The sequence below is a fragment of the Astyanax mexicanus genome, chromosome 22 (assembly GCF_023375975.1).
Source record: "Astyanax mexicanus isolate ESR-SI-001 chromosome 22, AstMex3_surface, whole genome shotgun sequence".
NCBI lineage: Eukaryota > Metazoa > Chordata > Actinopteri > Characiformes > Acestrorhamphidae > Astyanax > Astyanax mexicanus.
Window position 1 is genome coordinate 8,337,775 of NC_064429.1, and position 15,801 is coordinate 8,353,575.

The 15,801-nt window shown below is 37.8% G+C and overlaps 1 protein-coding gene across 1 annotated transcript in view; it reads left to right on the forward strand.

The window, feature by feature from the left end:
• The window catches only part of cemip2 (cell migration inducing hyaluronidase 2), a 71,926-nt gene that overhangs the window by 50,153 nt on the left and 5,972 nt on the right, over positions 1–15,801 (forward strand). Inside the window, exons 16-22 of the mRNA XM_049470205.1 lie at positions 626–781; positions 3,345–3,522; positions 7,661–7,876; positions 8,828–9,039; positions 10,889–11,068; positions 12,489–12,705; positions 13,373–13,474. Coding sequence (XP_049326162.1) covers positions 626–781; positions 3,345–3,522; positions 7,661–7,876; positions 8,828–9,039; positions 10,889–11,068; positions 12,489–12,705; positions 13,373–13,474 — 1,261 coding nt within the window. The remainder of the gene's footprint in view (positions 1–625; positions 782–3,344; positions 3,523–7,660; positions 7,877–8,827; positions 9,040–10,888; positions 11,069–12,488; positions 12,706–13,372; positions 13,475–15,801) is intronic.

Genomic DNA, 15,801 nt, shown 5'->3' on the forward strand with positions numbered 1-15,801 from the left:
TCTCGAATGCTCTCTCTTTTTCTCGACTGCTCTCTCTTTCTTTTGACTGCTCTCTCTTTCTCTTGACCGCTCTCTCTTTCTTTTGACTGCTCTCTCTTTTTCTCGAATGCTCTCTCTTTCTCTCGACTGCTTTTTCTTTCTCTCGACCGCTCTCTCTTTCTCTCAATCGCTCTCTCTTTTTCTCGAATGCTCTCTCTTTCTCTCGACGCTCTCTCTTTCTCTCGACGCTCTCTCTTTCTCTCGACGCTCTCTCTTTCTCTCAACCGCTCTCTCGTTCTTTCAACCGCTTTCTCTTTCTCTCGACCCCTCTCTCTTTTTCTCGACTGCTCTCTCTTTCTCTCAATCGCTCTCTCTTTTTCTCGACTGCTCTCTCTTTCTCTCGACGCTCTCTCTTTCTCTCGAATGCTCTCTCTTTCTCTCGACCGCTCTCTCTTTCTCTCGACCGCTCTCTCTTTCTCTCAACTGCTCTCTCTTTCTCTCTTTCACTTGCTTGCTCTATTTTGCTATTTTTTCTTGCTCGCTTGCTCTCTTGTTCTTTCTTGTTCTCTTGCGCTCTCTGGTGCTCTTTCTCTTTCTCTTTTATACTCTCTCTCTCTCTCTCTCTCTCTCTCTTTCTCGTTTATAGTGATGGTAGTTATCCTAAAGACGTGGGCTCCAGTCAGGAGGTGTCGGAGTCTCTGTTTGTTGGGGAGAGTAAGAATCGCGGATCTAACGGAGGACAGAATAAATACTGGGGTGTTGGAGGAGTGGACGGCAGGATGAGGACACTACCCAGAAATAAGTGAGTTCTGGTGTAAAACACTAAGTAACAGATGATGGAGTGCAGCTGTGTAAACGCTGCTATAGCAGGAGTGGCTCATGAAGGCTGGTGATGATAAAAGGAGAGCTTTGGTGGTCACTCTTATTTATTTAAAGCAGCTGTCTATCAGGGTTTTCAGTATCCAGTGTGTAATTTATTCATTCTAAAAACAGAGTGGTCTTTTTTTTGGATTTAATTGCTCTCTACATTTTAACAGTTTTTTTTTTCTGTAAATGAACCAAATGATCAACACAATTTAGTCTAATATAAAACGGCGATTAAAAGTACTCTTCCAAATCCTCTGTGTAATTACACTTTCTCACCAGAGAGGTCACCACCTCTCAAAATCCACAAAACTCATTGACTGTCCAAAAACATCTTTGTTTTTCAGTAAACTCTTACCAAAAACACTGTTAAACACATTTAAGAAGTTTACTTCAACTTCCACCAGTTTTACCAAGGTTCTAGATATTCCTGTCACCATAACTATTTTTTGTGTGATATATTTTCCTTCAAATAATGGAAATAAATTATATTATTGTAATTTTAAGACAATTGTATGCCACTGATATAAAAAAAAAGAAAAGACAAAATAAGACCATTGTTCTTAAACACATTAATATTAATAGGCTTTACTTAATCAGAAAAAAAAATGATTGAGGTCATGTCCATATATTGTAAATTAAGTCAAAAACCCAGTTTATTTCTAATAATAAATTTCGTTCCACTTCAGGATTGTGTCCCACTTGTTGTTGATTCTTCACAAAAAAAATACAATTTCATATCTTTATGTTTAAAGCCTGAAATGTGGCAAAAGGTTAAAAAAAAGTTCAAGGGGGCCGAATACTTTTGTAAGGCAATACATTACAGTGCACCGGATTATAAGGTGCATTGATGATTTTGGGGGAAATTAAAGGATTTCTGGTGCATCTTTTTGTGTGAAAAATATGGTACCTTCCTTTCACCCTGTTCTTCAGTGGTCACAGAGCAGCAGTTATTTGTGTGGTTTAGGTAAAAGAGATATTTGACCAGGTGTATCCCCTCACGAGCCATCACATGACCCACTAACCTAACCCACTAACACAGGCCACAGCATTTCCCGTATTATTCTCAGTAATAATGCTGATGTCTGTCTGAGTGAGGGGATCTTTCAACTGTCGCCACTTTTCTGCAGAGTTTTTCTTTGGTGTCAGGTGCTGACTGCTAATTTCAACACGTCTCTCTCCATTCTGCAGCTGTTTAGATACACACGCTTCACTAAACCCACTCCACTGAAACTTTTACTGCCCCACTGAGATCCAGCGTGGAATTCCAAAACCCCACTTCCCCCATTAAACAAATACATCACAACACAGCGCTGTATTATACCTCAATTACAGTCTATTATAGCTTATAGAGTTACCTTATTAACGTCACCTACTGCCACTCACTGGCCACTCTATCGGAAACACCTACGACTACTAGTACTGTACTGTGTGCTTTCACTCAGTGGCCTCTTTATTAGAAACACCTACGACTATTACCAACACCTTGTGCTTTAACAGACTGGCCACTTTATTAGAAACACCTTCTACTAATACTACCTTGTGCCTCAACACACTGGCCACTTTATTAGAAACATCTGGTACTACTACTACTACTACTACTACTACTACCTTGTGCTTCAACACACTGGCCACTTTATTAGAAACATCTGGTACTACTACTACTACTACTACTACTACTACCTTGTGCTTCAACACACTGGCCACTTTATTAGAAACACCTACTACTATTACCACCACCACCTTGTGCTTCAACAGACTGGCCACTTTATTAGAAACCCCTACTACTACTACTTTTACTACCTTGTGCTTCAACACACTGGCCACTTTATTAGAAACACCTACTACTACTTTTACTACCTTGTGCTTTATCACACTGGCCACTTTATTAGAAACACCTACTACTGCTTCTACCTTGTGCTTCAACAAGCTGGCCACTTTATTAGAAACACCTACTACTACTAGTATTGTACTGTGTGCTTTCACTCACTGGCCACTGTATTAGAAACACCTACTACTAGTAGTACTGTACCGTGTGCCTTAACATACTGGCCACTTTATTAGAAACACCTACTACTTCTAGTACTTTACAGTGTGCTTTCAAATACTGGTCACTTTATTAGAAACACCTACTACTACTACTGTACCGTGTGCTTCCACTTACTGGCCACTTTATTAGAAACACCTACTACTACTAGTACTGTACCATGTGCTTTCACATACTGGCCACTTTATTAGAAACACCTACTTCTAACCTTTATGCTTCCATTTGATGGCCACTTTATTAGAAACACCCACTACTACCTTGTGCTTCCACTCGCTGGCAACTTTATTGGAGACACTCATCACTACTGCTACTACCTTGTGCTTCAAACACTTGATACTACCCTGTGCTTACACACTCTGGCCACTTAATTGGAAACACCTGCGTGTCACTGTAGCTAATCTGATTTGTTATACTGTCTGTTTCTGTGTTTGACTCCGTGTGATGCTGCTTGCAGGACGTTCCCCATCCGTGGGTTTCAGATCTACGACGGGCCAGTTCGGCTGCTCCAGAGCACCTTTAAATCATACATGCCGACGTCTGATCGCTTCACCAGCGCAGTGGGCTTTAACCTGAAGAACGTCTGGCAGCTCACGCCAAGGAACAACCTCTCCAGCCTCTCCTTCCTCCCCAGTGTGAGTATCTCTATCACCTAGAATAATCACAGACTGTAAAATGTTTATTAGTTGATAATGTCAGAATTGATGTGGTGGTGTGCTCACAATTTGCTGTTTCTAGTATGTTGAAAACCATGGAAGGCCAGCACCGGCACCCAACCATCAGAGTAACACAATAGTAGCAATATGTAAGCAGGCTACTACAGCATAGAAAACTGTGAGGAATTACATTGAAGCTTGTGTGAAGAGAAGCCTTTTTAGTCTCCTTCAAGACCAAATATATAATTAAATCTGGAATATATCAGATTTTCCGTGCTGTAAGGCGCACTGGATTATAAGGCGCACTATCAATAAACGTCTATTTTCTGTTGTATTTTCATAAATAAGGAACACTGGATTATAATGCACATTTTATGCGACACTAGAAAGGAAACGGGATGTTGCCACTGGTAGGCGAGACCTGTTAAGCTAAGCTAAGTTAAGTAAACAAAACTGTAATTCGTTAACTTGTCTAACTCGTCTGAAATGTTTTTTAAAACAGATTTATATCCCGAAAACTGTTTATTGGGTGAATAAAGCACTTTCGCTTGTTTACAGTAAGCTTAGATTTCCACTAAATCTGGAGCATTAGCATTAGCGGCTAACCACTAGTGGTTAATGCCACCCGATAGCGTTCTGGTAAGCCAGGGCGATATTAGCAAACGGTTCTTCCCATGTAGCTTGTTTTAACATGGTAAACACGCAGACCACAGTCCGGGTAGATGGCGCTCTTTCCCCACATCACTCTAAAGGGTGATGTCGATCAGCACAAGGCTGTGTCTGTGAGCTGATGTATCAGAATCTGAGAGTATCTATTTGATAGATATGTTAACCACTAATCCAGGTTTAGGGTTTAATGGATTAAAAAAAACAATTTTAATCGCAATTACAATATTCTTTGAAAAAATCACAATAAGATATTTTCCCAAAATCGTGCACCCCTATTGGGAATGTCTAAGAAGATCAGTGCAGATCTGAGAAGGATGATTATAGATTTAATCAAGCCAGAAATGTCTTCTGAAGCGTTTTCTAAACAACTGCAGTTCAGTTTAGTGTACTTATTTCAGAAATCGGTTTGGATGGTCAAGATGAACCCAAGAACCATCAAACCACAGGACCGTATCTCTGAATGCATCTCTGATGTTCATAATCATTATGTATATACCCCAGACCCAAACTCTGCATCCGCATTACCCAGAGAGCATCTCCAGATGCAGCACTTTGTCTTTTGGAAGGCATTGGCGGTACCCTCGGGCCTCGGGGGGCTGTCGAGTTTGATCTCGTCTTTCACTGTTGTGGAAAAACAAGACAAAACTTTGTTGACTTTAAAAGGAGTTGGACTTTCCACAACAAAGCAAACCCATGGGCTGCGGAAAAGCCTTTTCTTCAGTTCTTGGTTCAGCAGTGGGTTGAATTGTTCCTCGAAAATGGTGCCAAACACTCTGCTAACTCTGCTGGCGCTCGGGTTCGTTTTTCCTCATTACGTTTTGGACCCGGACCATTGGTGTCATTCATTGACAAACGCACACACAGGGCTTATAAATAGCTTTAGCAGCTTACTGTACCCTTGTGTATGGTTTTATTAGCATATGAAGGGGGTGGGGGTTTGGCACCATGTATAAATCACTATTTGTTAACCCCTAGAAGTCACAGTTATTGCATACAGACCAACGGTGATGCAAGGAACCAGAGCCAGAGCCAAAAGTTCTGCTTTTTCAACTTCGCTAAACAGGAACTTTCAAACTTCTCCAGCTGACTGCACTGCTTAGTGTACTGTAAATACCCTAGATTTAATTTTATTTTTATGCACCTCATGGACTCATGTACAGGCTGTGTGTTGAGTGGTTTGTCCGCAATTAAAAAACTTTGCCCACAGACATTGACACTTAAACTGTAGGTCTGTAAGAACCAGTTTTAAAATCTTAAAAAGAAGGAAACCCTATATATGACCCTTTCCCAAAAGTCTATAGAGTATAAAATAAAGTTTAGATCATGATATATTTATTAATTTTCGTCCAATACAATATAATTCCAATATCTATTCATACAGTGTACTTGTCACTGCTTGTGGTGTATATTATCACACACTGGCACTGCCAGGCTATGGTAGCCTATAGTGTTCTGCCCTTTGTGCTCAGCTTGAACACTTGGAACTAACAAAAACTCCCTTTAAATATTTTAAATATTTAAATCAGTTTTATTCACCTATAAGGAGCACTTCAAATCCTTTCATTTTCCCCAAAAACCAACAATGTGCCTTATAATCCGGTGCTCCTTATGTATACATTTTACCCGTGAGATATTAAGGAGCAGTAAAGCAAATCCACTAAAGAACTAAAGAAGAGTTATACAGGAGTTTCAGTTTAGTTCTCCAGTGTTTACCATGTTAAAACAAGCTACGTGGTCCAAACTGCTAGCTAATATTGCCCTGCCTTACCTAACCACTGAGCCAGTGGTTGATAATGCTAATGCTAATGCTCCAGCCTTAGTGCTGGAGAAATTCAGGAATCTTAGCTTACTGTAAATAAACAGAAGCACTTCACTCACCCAAATAAACAGTTTTCAGAAGAGAAATCTGTGTAGATTAACATACAACGCTTGTTTCGCTTAAAAAGACAGTCTTTTTTTATTACACTTTTGTTTACTTAGCTTAGCTTTACTTAACTTAGTTAGCTTGATAGGGCGCCTTATAATCTGGTGCACCTTATAGTGCGAAAAATACGGTATCTCTTAGAGACGTAGGCCTGTTTTTTTATAGTTTGATGTCATTATTAATTCATCTAAGAATTAAAAGGAGATTTCTCACACATGACTAGATTACCTTTAAGAGATTCTGGACTACTTAAATATATCGTAAAGAATAACTAAACGCATTTAACACATTTTTACAGTTATAGTAATACAATTTGTTGCTCTGTAATAATAAAATAAATCACCTCTGATGAAAATGCATAAAACAAGAAGCAAATATTAACAGAATTTAGATATTTTAAAACATTTAGATCAAACGTTTAGTAGTTTAGTTCTGAGCTCACTGGATTTTAGAGCGCACTTTGTGACACCAGTAAGGCACAGTGGTGTCGCAATGTTTTCCCTCTAATTCATCAGATTTTGGTGCTGGATGGTGGTGGTGGGGGTAACTAAAGTAAATTAAAGCTAAGCCAAGTAAAAAAAAAAAAATCTAATTCTTGAAAAAAAATATATATATTTTAAGTCCTACAAGCACTGGATGTTAATCTATACAGATTTCTCTCCTAAAAACTGTTTATTTGGGTAAGAAAAATGCTTCAGTTTTTTAAAGTAAGCTTACATTTCTAAATTTTCACTAAGACTGGGTGCAGCAGAATTAGCAGCTAACCGCTAGCCACAGTTAGAGCTAGTAAATACCTCACGACATTTTTTAGAGGAACCCCGGGTGTTTTGTTAAGCCAGGGCGATATTAGCTTGTTTTAATGCAGTAAACACGCAGGCTACCGCCACATATATATGCCTCTGAACTGCGAAAGGGCTAACTAGCACGTAGCAAGGTTAGCGGCTTATGCTAATCCTGCTCCAGCAGTGCTAGCCAACGTAATGATTAAATAGAGTACGTTCTGCATGTAGTTACCAGCTAAATAGGAAATGTTACAAATATTTGTTTAAATTATCATCAAAATCATGGTTATTAAAATATTTTCTATCATGATAAATATCAGCTTTCTACAGAATACAGATGTCTTCTAAAAATTATCCAAAATATATTTACACCACGGCTGGTGGCTTTTATACTTTTCCTATTCATTACAGAAATGTATTGCATCAAACTAAATTATTATAATACTGTAATATATTGAAATATGAATTTTGCCCATATCATCCATCCCAATGTACTGTAAACTGGTTATAAGCAACATAACAAAGTATTAAGACTACACTACAGTTAGCATATCACATTTTATTAGCAGACAGGAGAATTGTATAATGGTTGAATCATTATTGTACTTAAAATTCCATAAAAAAACGGTAAGTTTTTGTTCCTGTTTCCGGTGTTAGAATAAATGTTAGCTATTATTTGCATCTTCGTACCAGTCCTGTACTCTTTCTAACCTGATTATCATTATTTTTCCTGTGTGTTTAGGTCACTCTCCGTGCGTTTTTCGGCCGGCCGGGTCAGTGGTTTGAAGAAAACGATCTGGACGGCGATAAAAACTCCATCTTTCACGACCTGGACGGCTCAGTGAGCGGATACCCCGATACATACGTGGCCAGAGCTGACAACTTCCTCATCCGCCACCCTGAGTGTGTGCTCATGCCACAGTGGAACGGGTGTGTGTGCAGTGGCCGCTATGCTCAGGTCTGGATACACACCTGGATTTACCTGTCTCTGGTTTCACAAGGTGTAAAATGATATACCGTAATATTCGCACTATAAGACACACTTAAAATCCTTAAATTGTGCCAAAAATCGCCAAGGCGCCTTATAATCCAGTGCTACTTATGTATACATTTTACCAGTCAGGTTGTTAGGAGCAGTAAAGCCGCTAATCATGCTAAGCGCTAGCTCTTTTGTCGTTCAGAGGTGAGTATTATCAGCCTGTATCCTGCTGCTAACCCTGGCTAGCACTGCTGGAGCAGGATTAGCATTAGCCCATAGCAGTGATAATCGCTAGCTATTTTGCCCTTCAGAGGTGAGTATTATCAGACTGTAGTCTACATGTTTACCGTGTTAAAACAAGCTACGTGGAATCGACCTGGCTTACTGGAACACTCAGGGTTCCTCAGTGTAGCGCTGTCGGATGCTGCTGCACCCAGCCTTAGTGGAAATCTGGAAATCTAAGCTTACTGTAAAAAGAGCTTTACTCACCCAAATACTCAGTTTCCAGGAGAGAAATCTGTGTAGATTAACATCCAGCACTCATTTGACTTTTTGAGTGGAGAGACCTGGTGAATTAGAAGAAAAACATGGCGACACCCTTGTTCTTTACTAGTGTTGCATAATGCGCCTTATAATCCATTGAGCCGTATGTATGAAAATTAACCAGAAAATAGACGTTCATTGATAGTGCGCCTCATAATGCAGTGCACCTGGAAAAATAGTGTAAAAATTCCTAATATTCATCTGTATATTACGGGATAGCATCTGTAGCAGCTGATTGGGTGGAACAATCAGACTAGCTAAATTGTGGGGAAAAAAATAGAAATAAATCTTTAGACATAAATTTAAAATGCAGTTTAGCGCTATTGTATTGTATTGTTCGTAAATATAATATTAATAACATTTCTCCTCATCCTCTTTTCTTTACAGGTATATATAAAGACTACAGGTGTGCCCAACCTCAGCCTGTCTATCATCAGAGACGAGTACCCCGACAGGCCGATGGTGCTGAGAGGCATCAACAGCCAGGCGGCGCCCTCGCAGCAGTACCAGCCCGTCCTGATGATGAGCAAGAGCTACACGCTGCACTGGAACGGCCAGGCGCCCAGAGAGATCGTCCTGTCCCTCGCCAACTTCGACGTGTAAGTTCTGATCTCAGAACATCCGGATTACAGAAACACCTCTGTAGACCACTGTACTGTTTCATTAAGCCCTGTTTCAAATATGCAGTCTACTCTTTTTTTCTCATTTTCTGCAAATAAATAAATGCTCTAAATGAGAATATTTTTATTTGGAATTTGGGAGAAATGTTGTCTGTAGTTTATAGAATAAAACCACAATGTTCATTTTACTCAAACATAAACCTATATATATATATATATATATATATATATATATATTAAAAACACAAAGCATTTACAATTAAAAAAATGTAGAAATAGAGTAAGAATAAATTCTAAAATAAAAAACAAAACAATAAAATAAAGCCACTTCCAGCAGAGAATTCAGATCCCTCCTTTCAGACAGCGTTGAGACAAATTTTTAGAAAAACATTTTTTTTTTATATAAGTTTGTTAAAAGTGTTGATTTTAGTTTCATAACAAGTCACTTTAGTTTTGTCCATTTTTAAATATATGCAAATTTTCCCATTTTAGGTTAAATGTAATATAAGAGGATTATCCTCTCTTATATTACAATAAAATGCAATTACAGCCTTTTTAATAGTTTCAAAACTTTTGATAGGCTATAAAATAAAAAATATGGCTATACAATAATATTATGGAGAACTTGGTGATACAACAAAACACTGAAATAAAAAAAAAATATTAAAATAATACACTACTGCAACAAAATGAAATTTAAACTCTATTAATACATATCATCATACGATATGACCTGGCACACCCCTAACTGAGATATAAAAAAATAATACAATAATTTGATCAGATTTGTTACAGAAGTCAATGATCCAGAATCATCAGTCATGATACTAATAATAATAGTGCACTATAAATATCTCCATATATCCAGGATTAAAGTAAAGTAAATGATACTGGACAGATATAATCTGTCTCTAGTAGATATATAATGAGGAAATGAGAACAGTGTGATTTTTTTCTTTAGCTAAAAACAGTAAAAAAAAAAAAAAAAAAAAAAAAAAATGTTAGGGTATAATATCGTTAATGATATTCAAAAATGTTGGCGATATTACTCTGTACAATACTTTAGAAATTGCAATTTAAATATATAAATATTTAAATATTTAAAATTAATAAATAACAGTTTTTTTAATCATATAGAGAGAGAGCAGGTATTTGTGTTACTAAAACAGGATAAAATACTTGTAAATAATAAATAAGCAAATACCAGGAATTTAGAATTTATTGTTGTCACTATTGTTTACACTATTATTTTGATAATAGCGCCACCATGTGGTGTAATAAAGCAGTAACTTTAGTAAGTCAGATTGGGGGCGAGTCTTATGGACAATACAATACAATATATCACAATTTTGATATTTTATCAAGTTTTTTAAATTTAGTTTTTGCTTAAATTTAAATGAAATGTACTACATAAGTAAAAAAAAACACATCTGGCTGTTGATTATTACATTGTTTTAAATTGAATGATGAATGAACCATTATTATTATTATTATTATTATTATTATCTGTATGTGTCATTTCATACTGAGCCTCATGTATCAAAGTCAAATAAATGATGTGTTGCAAACAAATGATGGGCAAAGTTTTCAGACCAGCCTTTTTTATTGTAGATTTGAGGCCTCAAATCAGACTTTTAGTTAATAAGCTAAAATGCTCCATCAAAAATGCACTTTATCACCAGTGCAGCCTGCAGAGCTGAATTCATTACTGCAGTGATGATGGCTGTGAGTTTGGCTGCGGTGCTGAAAAACAAAGCAGTTAAAAAGCAACTAGGAGCAGAGAATTATGAGGAAAATGTGATTTTGTGTTTATGTGCTGCTGTTTCAGGGGAGACTGGGCTCTGTTAGGCCTCTGCTACCCTCCAGACACCGTCTTCCAGGTGATGTCGGACATTTACAACCGGCAGACCGGTTTTGATGGAATCGAGGATTACGGCACCGTCTCCTCACTCGACGACCTGGAAAAACGAGCTCTGGACAGGAAGTACTTTTTTGACAAGTCCACTGGGTAAGAGTGTATTACAGTCTTTAATATTGAAAAGATTTAACATTAACTTTCTGCTGAAATGCATTTTAATAAGAAAGTTGCATTAAAAGAAACAGATAATTCCACATTATGTTACCATGAAATCTCATACAGTTTCATTGTTTGAACACCAGAGGTCAGGATTGCGCTAGTGCAGGCCGGGAGAGCCAGTGGGTGTAAGGGAGAAGCAAAGGGAGGCTTTTTCATGCCAATCACTTTTTTAGGCCAATTAACTGCCAGAGTTATATATATATATATATATATATATATATATATATATATATATATATATATATATATATATATATATATATATATATATAGTGCCATTGCCATTTTTTATACAGTAATGTTTTGTACACATTATATTCAAAATGTTTTACAAATATCTAAAAATCAAAAAATCGAATCGTGGGCAAAGTGCATCTTTACACGCCTATTTTTTACACTTCAGAATAATGAAATAATTGCTGGTTGCTTATATATTTTTATTATTGGGAATGGTGCTCTTTTTGTTGTCTTTTAAACAGAATAAAAAACTAAAGTTATTTAATGTTAAAGGCCTTAAATGTACAGATATGAAATATATAAAATAAAATATGATTCCTCCGCCTGTGTTCTCTCTCTGTTCTCTCTATCTGTATCTCTCTTTTCTCTTTCTTTCTCTCTCTCTCTCTCTCTCTCTATCTGTTCTCTCTCTCTGTTCTCTCTCTGTTTTCTCTCTCTCTCTCTCTGTATCTCTCTGTTCTCTCTGTTCTCTCTCTCTCTCTCTCTCTGTTCTCTCTGTATCTCTCTGTATCTCTCTGTATCTCTCTGTATCTCTCTGTATCTCTCTGTTCTCTCTGTTCTCTCTGTTCTCTCTCTCTCTGTATCTCTCTGTATCTCTCTGTATCTCTCTGTTCTCTCTGTTCTCTCTGTTCTCTCTCTCTCTCTCTCTCTCTCTCTCTCTCTGTATCTCTCTGTTCTCTCACTCTCTCTGTATCTCTCTGTTCTCTCTCTCTCTCTGTTCTCTCTCTCTGTATCTCTCTGTATCTCTCTGTTCTCTCTCTCTCTCTCTCTCTCTCTCTGTTCTCTCTCTCTCTCTGTATCTCTCTGTTTTCTCTCTGTTCTCTCTCTCTCTATCTGTTCTCTCTCTCTGTTCTCTCTCTGTTTTCTCTCTCTCTCTCTCTCTGTATCTCTCTGTTTTCTCACTCTCTCTGTATCTCTCTGTTCTCTCTCTCTCTCTCTGTTCTCTCTCTCTCTGTATCTCTCTGTATCTCTCTGTTCTCTCTGTTCTCTCTCTCTCTGTTCTCTCTCTGTTCTCTCTCTCTCTCTCTGTATCTCTCTGTTTTCTCTCTGTTCTCTCTCTCTCTCTGTGTTCTCTCTGTTCTCTCTTTCTCTCTCTCTCGCTCTCTCTCTGTAGGTTGCTGTGGTTGTACGCTCGTGCTCGGTACGGTCGTGTTGGTCACAGTTACTGCTCGGTTCGTGGTTGTGAGCGGGTGAAGATCACAGCGACTTCCAGCACTAAACAGACCTGTAACTGCACCTCAGCAGCTTACCCCAAACACAGCCGCACCCCCAGCGCCCCCCTGCCCATGCCCCGCCCCGCCCAGCCCTGCACCCGCTGCGGTGCGTCCCAGGTCAGACCCAGACATTTTATTATAATCTATCATTAAAAACACTGATTTTATAATAAATTATAATATAAGATTATACTCTGATCTTAGAGTGTCTATACTGGAGTGTTGTAGAGTGGGGTGGGGCAGTTATGAGAGGTTCTGCCCCCACATCTCTTCTTTCTATTTTATCTCTTATACTTACGTCATTCTTTAATAATTAATAATAATAATATATATATATATATATATATTTTAGTTCATTTATTTTGTTCTCTCCCTCTTTCTTCCTTTATTGTTCCTCCTTTTTTTATTTTTTCATGATGTTATATATATATATATATATATATATATATATATATATATATATATATATATATATATATATATATATATATACTGTGCAATTGCCATACAGTTAAGAAATGTTTTGTACACATTGTATTCAAAATTTGTTACAAATATCTAGAAATAAGAATTTTTTTCATTTTTTTTTATTACTTTTTTCATGATGTTGTCTTTCTTCTTATCTCTTTTTTTTTTTTTTTTTACCGGTATACCGCCCAGCACTAGGTTAAAGTTACTGAATTAAATTCTGCTGGAGTAAAAAGTGTCTGTGTGAAATGATTGTAATATTTTATAGGTTTTGAGAAAGTAGATGTGTAATTCTCAGTGTTTCTCCTTCCTGCAGGTGGCCTTCTCCAGTGACCCATCGATCAGCTTCATCCAGACCCAGATCAAGTCCCTCAGCCTGGCAGAGGAGCAGAACAACGACACTCAGGCCTTCATCGCTGTGAGTAACACAACATTGAATTTTAACGTTCTGTTTTCCAGGCCTGGAAAGTTCTGGAATTTTGGAGAAAGTGCTTGAAAAGGCTTGAAATTGTAACTGCATTTACTTTACAATAAATCTGACTAAATAAGTTCGCTTAAAGAAAAAAATTGCAGAGCATAAAATAAAAAAAAAAAGGCTTGCTCTCGCCTCCATGTATGTGACACAACAAATTCCGGTTCTTTCTCGTAATCTAAGAGTAGTGGGCTCTCGAGGAACCAGCTCTTTTTGACCCCAGATGCAACTTAGTTTTACCACTTCTGTGTGTTTTATTTTAAAATACGGACAGCAGGAGAGTTAGCTAGCTATGCTAAAAGCCAAACTTTGGATTTATTTAAATAATAGTAGTATTAATCCGGGGTTACACGTACAATATACTATTAGACTAAGTATTAGACTAAGTCTCGGAGCTGGGTTAGCTCACAAGCCTACAACAGCAAAGGACTATAGTTCAGAAATGCAGAAATTTTGTTTTCAACCTGAGCTCCACACTGCAGTTTCTGTGTGCTCACACTCCAGCTCCTCCACTCCGTAACGGTTTATACTGAGGAAGCCACAGCTCTGCTCAGATAAAATTAAAAGCACGTTGCAGTTTGCACACTGCTCACCTCAGAATATTTAGAAACTACGGAGTTTAGTGAACACGGCTGCCAGGTAAGACTGTTGAAGGCTCATGAAGACTATTAAAGTCTATTAAAGGTTATTAAAAGGGTTATTGGGGACAGAAATCAGTACAGGCTGGTTAGATAAGTGATTCACGTCTTCTTCCGTGTTGTACTGTTTATTAACATCATTAAAACAGATTTCGCTCATTCCAACTATTTGGGAATTTAGTTAAAAGCTCCCTTTTATTGCTGTAACGTTACTTACTAAAAATGTGGAATTTAAATCAGGTCAGTGCTCATATTAACAGTTATGTCTAAGTTCTAGCTGGAGTGTTATATTATAGGGGTACTGTTATTTACGGTGGCCGAGAAAGCCCAGCGCAGTGCAAATTGAAAAGCGCTGCAAAAGCACAAAACACATCCATCAAAATTACAACACAGGCGCAGCAAATAGAAAAACGCGCTGCAAAAAGAAAAACGCGCTGCAAATAGAACCACAACACAACGGAAGTGAGTCACAACACAACGGAATTTTCCCGGGGGACCTTAAAAGATGCTGTACCAGCTGTATACAAAGGACAATAAGTGGCAAACAAGCTTCTGAAAAGTAAGTTATGTTTATTTCCTGTGATTACCACGGTTGTGTGCATATTATTAAAAGTTCTGCTTCACAAAACGCCTTGTTTGCCACTTATTGTCCTTTGTACACATAGTGAAGTCCGAGACGTTACTGAAGACGCAGCTTAGCTGGTACAGTATCTTTTAAGGTCCCCCGGGAAAATTCCGTTGTGTTGTGACTCACTTCCGTTGTGTTGTGGTTCTATTTGCAGCGTGTTTTTCTATTTGCAGTGCGTTTTTCTAGTTGCAGCGCGTTTTTCTAGTTGCAGCGCGTTTTTCTATTTGCTGCACCTGTGTTGTAATTTTGATGGATGTGTTTTGTGCTTTTGCAGCGCTTTTCAATTTGCACTGCGTTGGGCTTTCTCGGCCACCGTAGTTATTCTTATTAAAATAATATATTATTAGTTATATATTAACAGTAAATATGAGCTATTTTAGGCTGTAAGCTAACTCCGAAAAACAGGCTGTGGGGTGGCTGATGTTGGGATACATTCCTGCAGTATTGGTATATAAATATAAAATTTTTTGTGTCTTATAAATATTTGCACGTAACTTATATCTCTCCTGAAAAGCGTTTATTTTGGTCAGTAACACTTTTTTCTGTTCATTTACCATCAGCGTAAATTACCAGTGTTTGCTTAGGCATGGATGTAATTAGGGGAATCTGTACCAGGTTTGTCTGGCACCTGTTTGGCATTAATGTGGCATTGGCCCCGGCCAATATCGGTATCGGCGATTGGCCGATCGAGATGAAAGACGATTGGCGATCGGAATCGGCCCCAAAAACACTGATCGGTCCATCTCTAGCATGTATGTATGCATGTATAAATGCACTCAACTCACCCCCAAATTTGAGTTACTACAGTAACTCAATCAGCTCAATCAAATGAATAGGTTAACATGCAGTGAAGAACATTGGTATTTAAATTGTGTGAAACTGACACAAATAAATCCATAATTTCTGCTGTTTAATTACTTAGAAGTATTTTTTTTCTCAGTAGTATAGTCACTGTGAAGTGTGGAGAGAATAGTTTTGTGATATATTGATTATCGCTGAATGGCAGT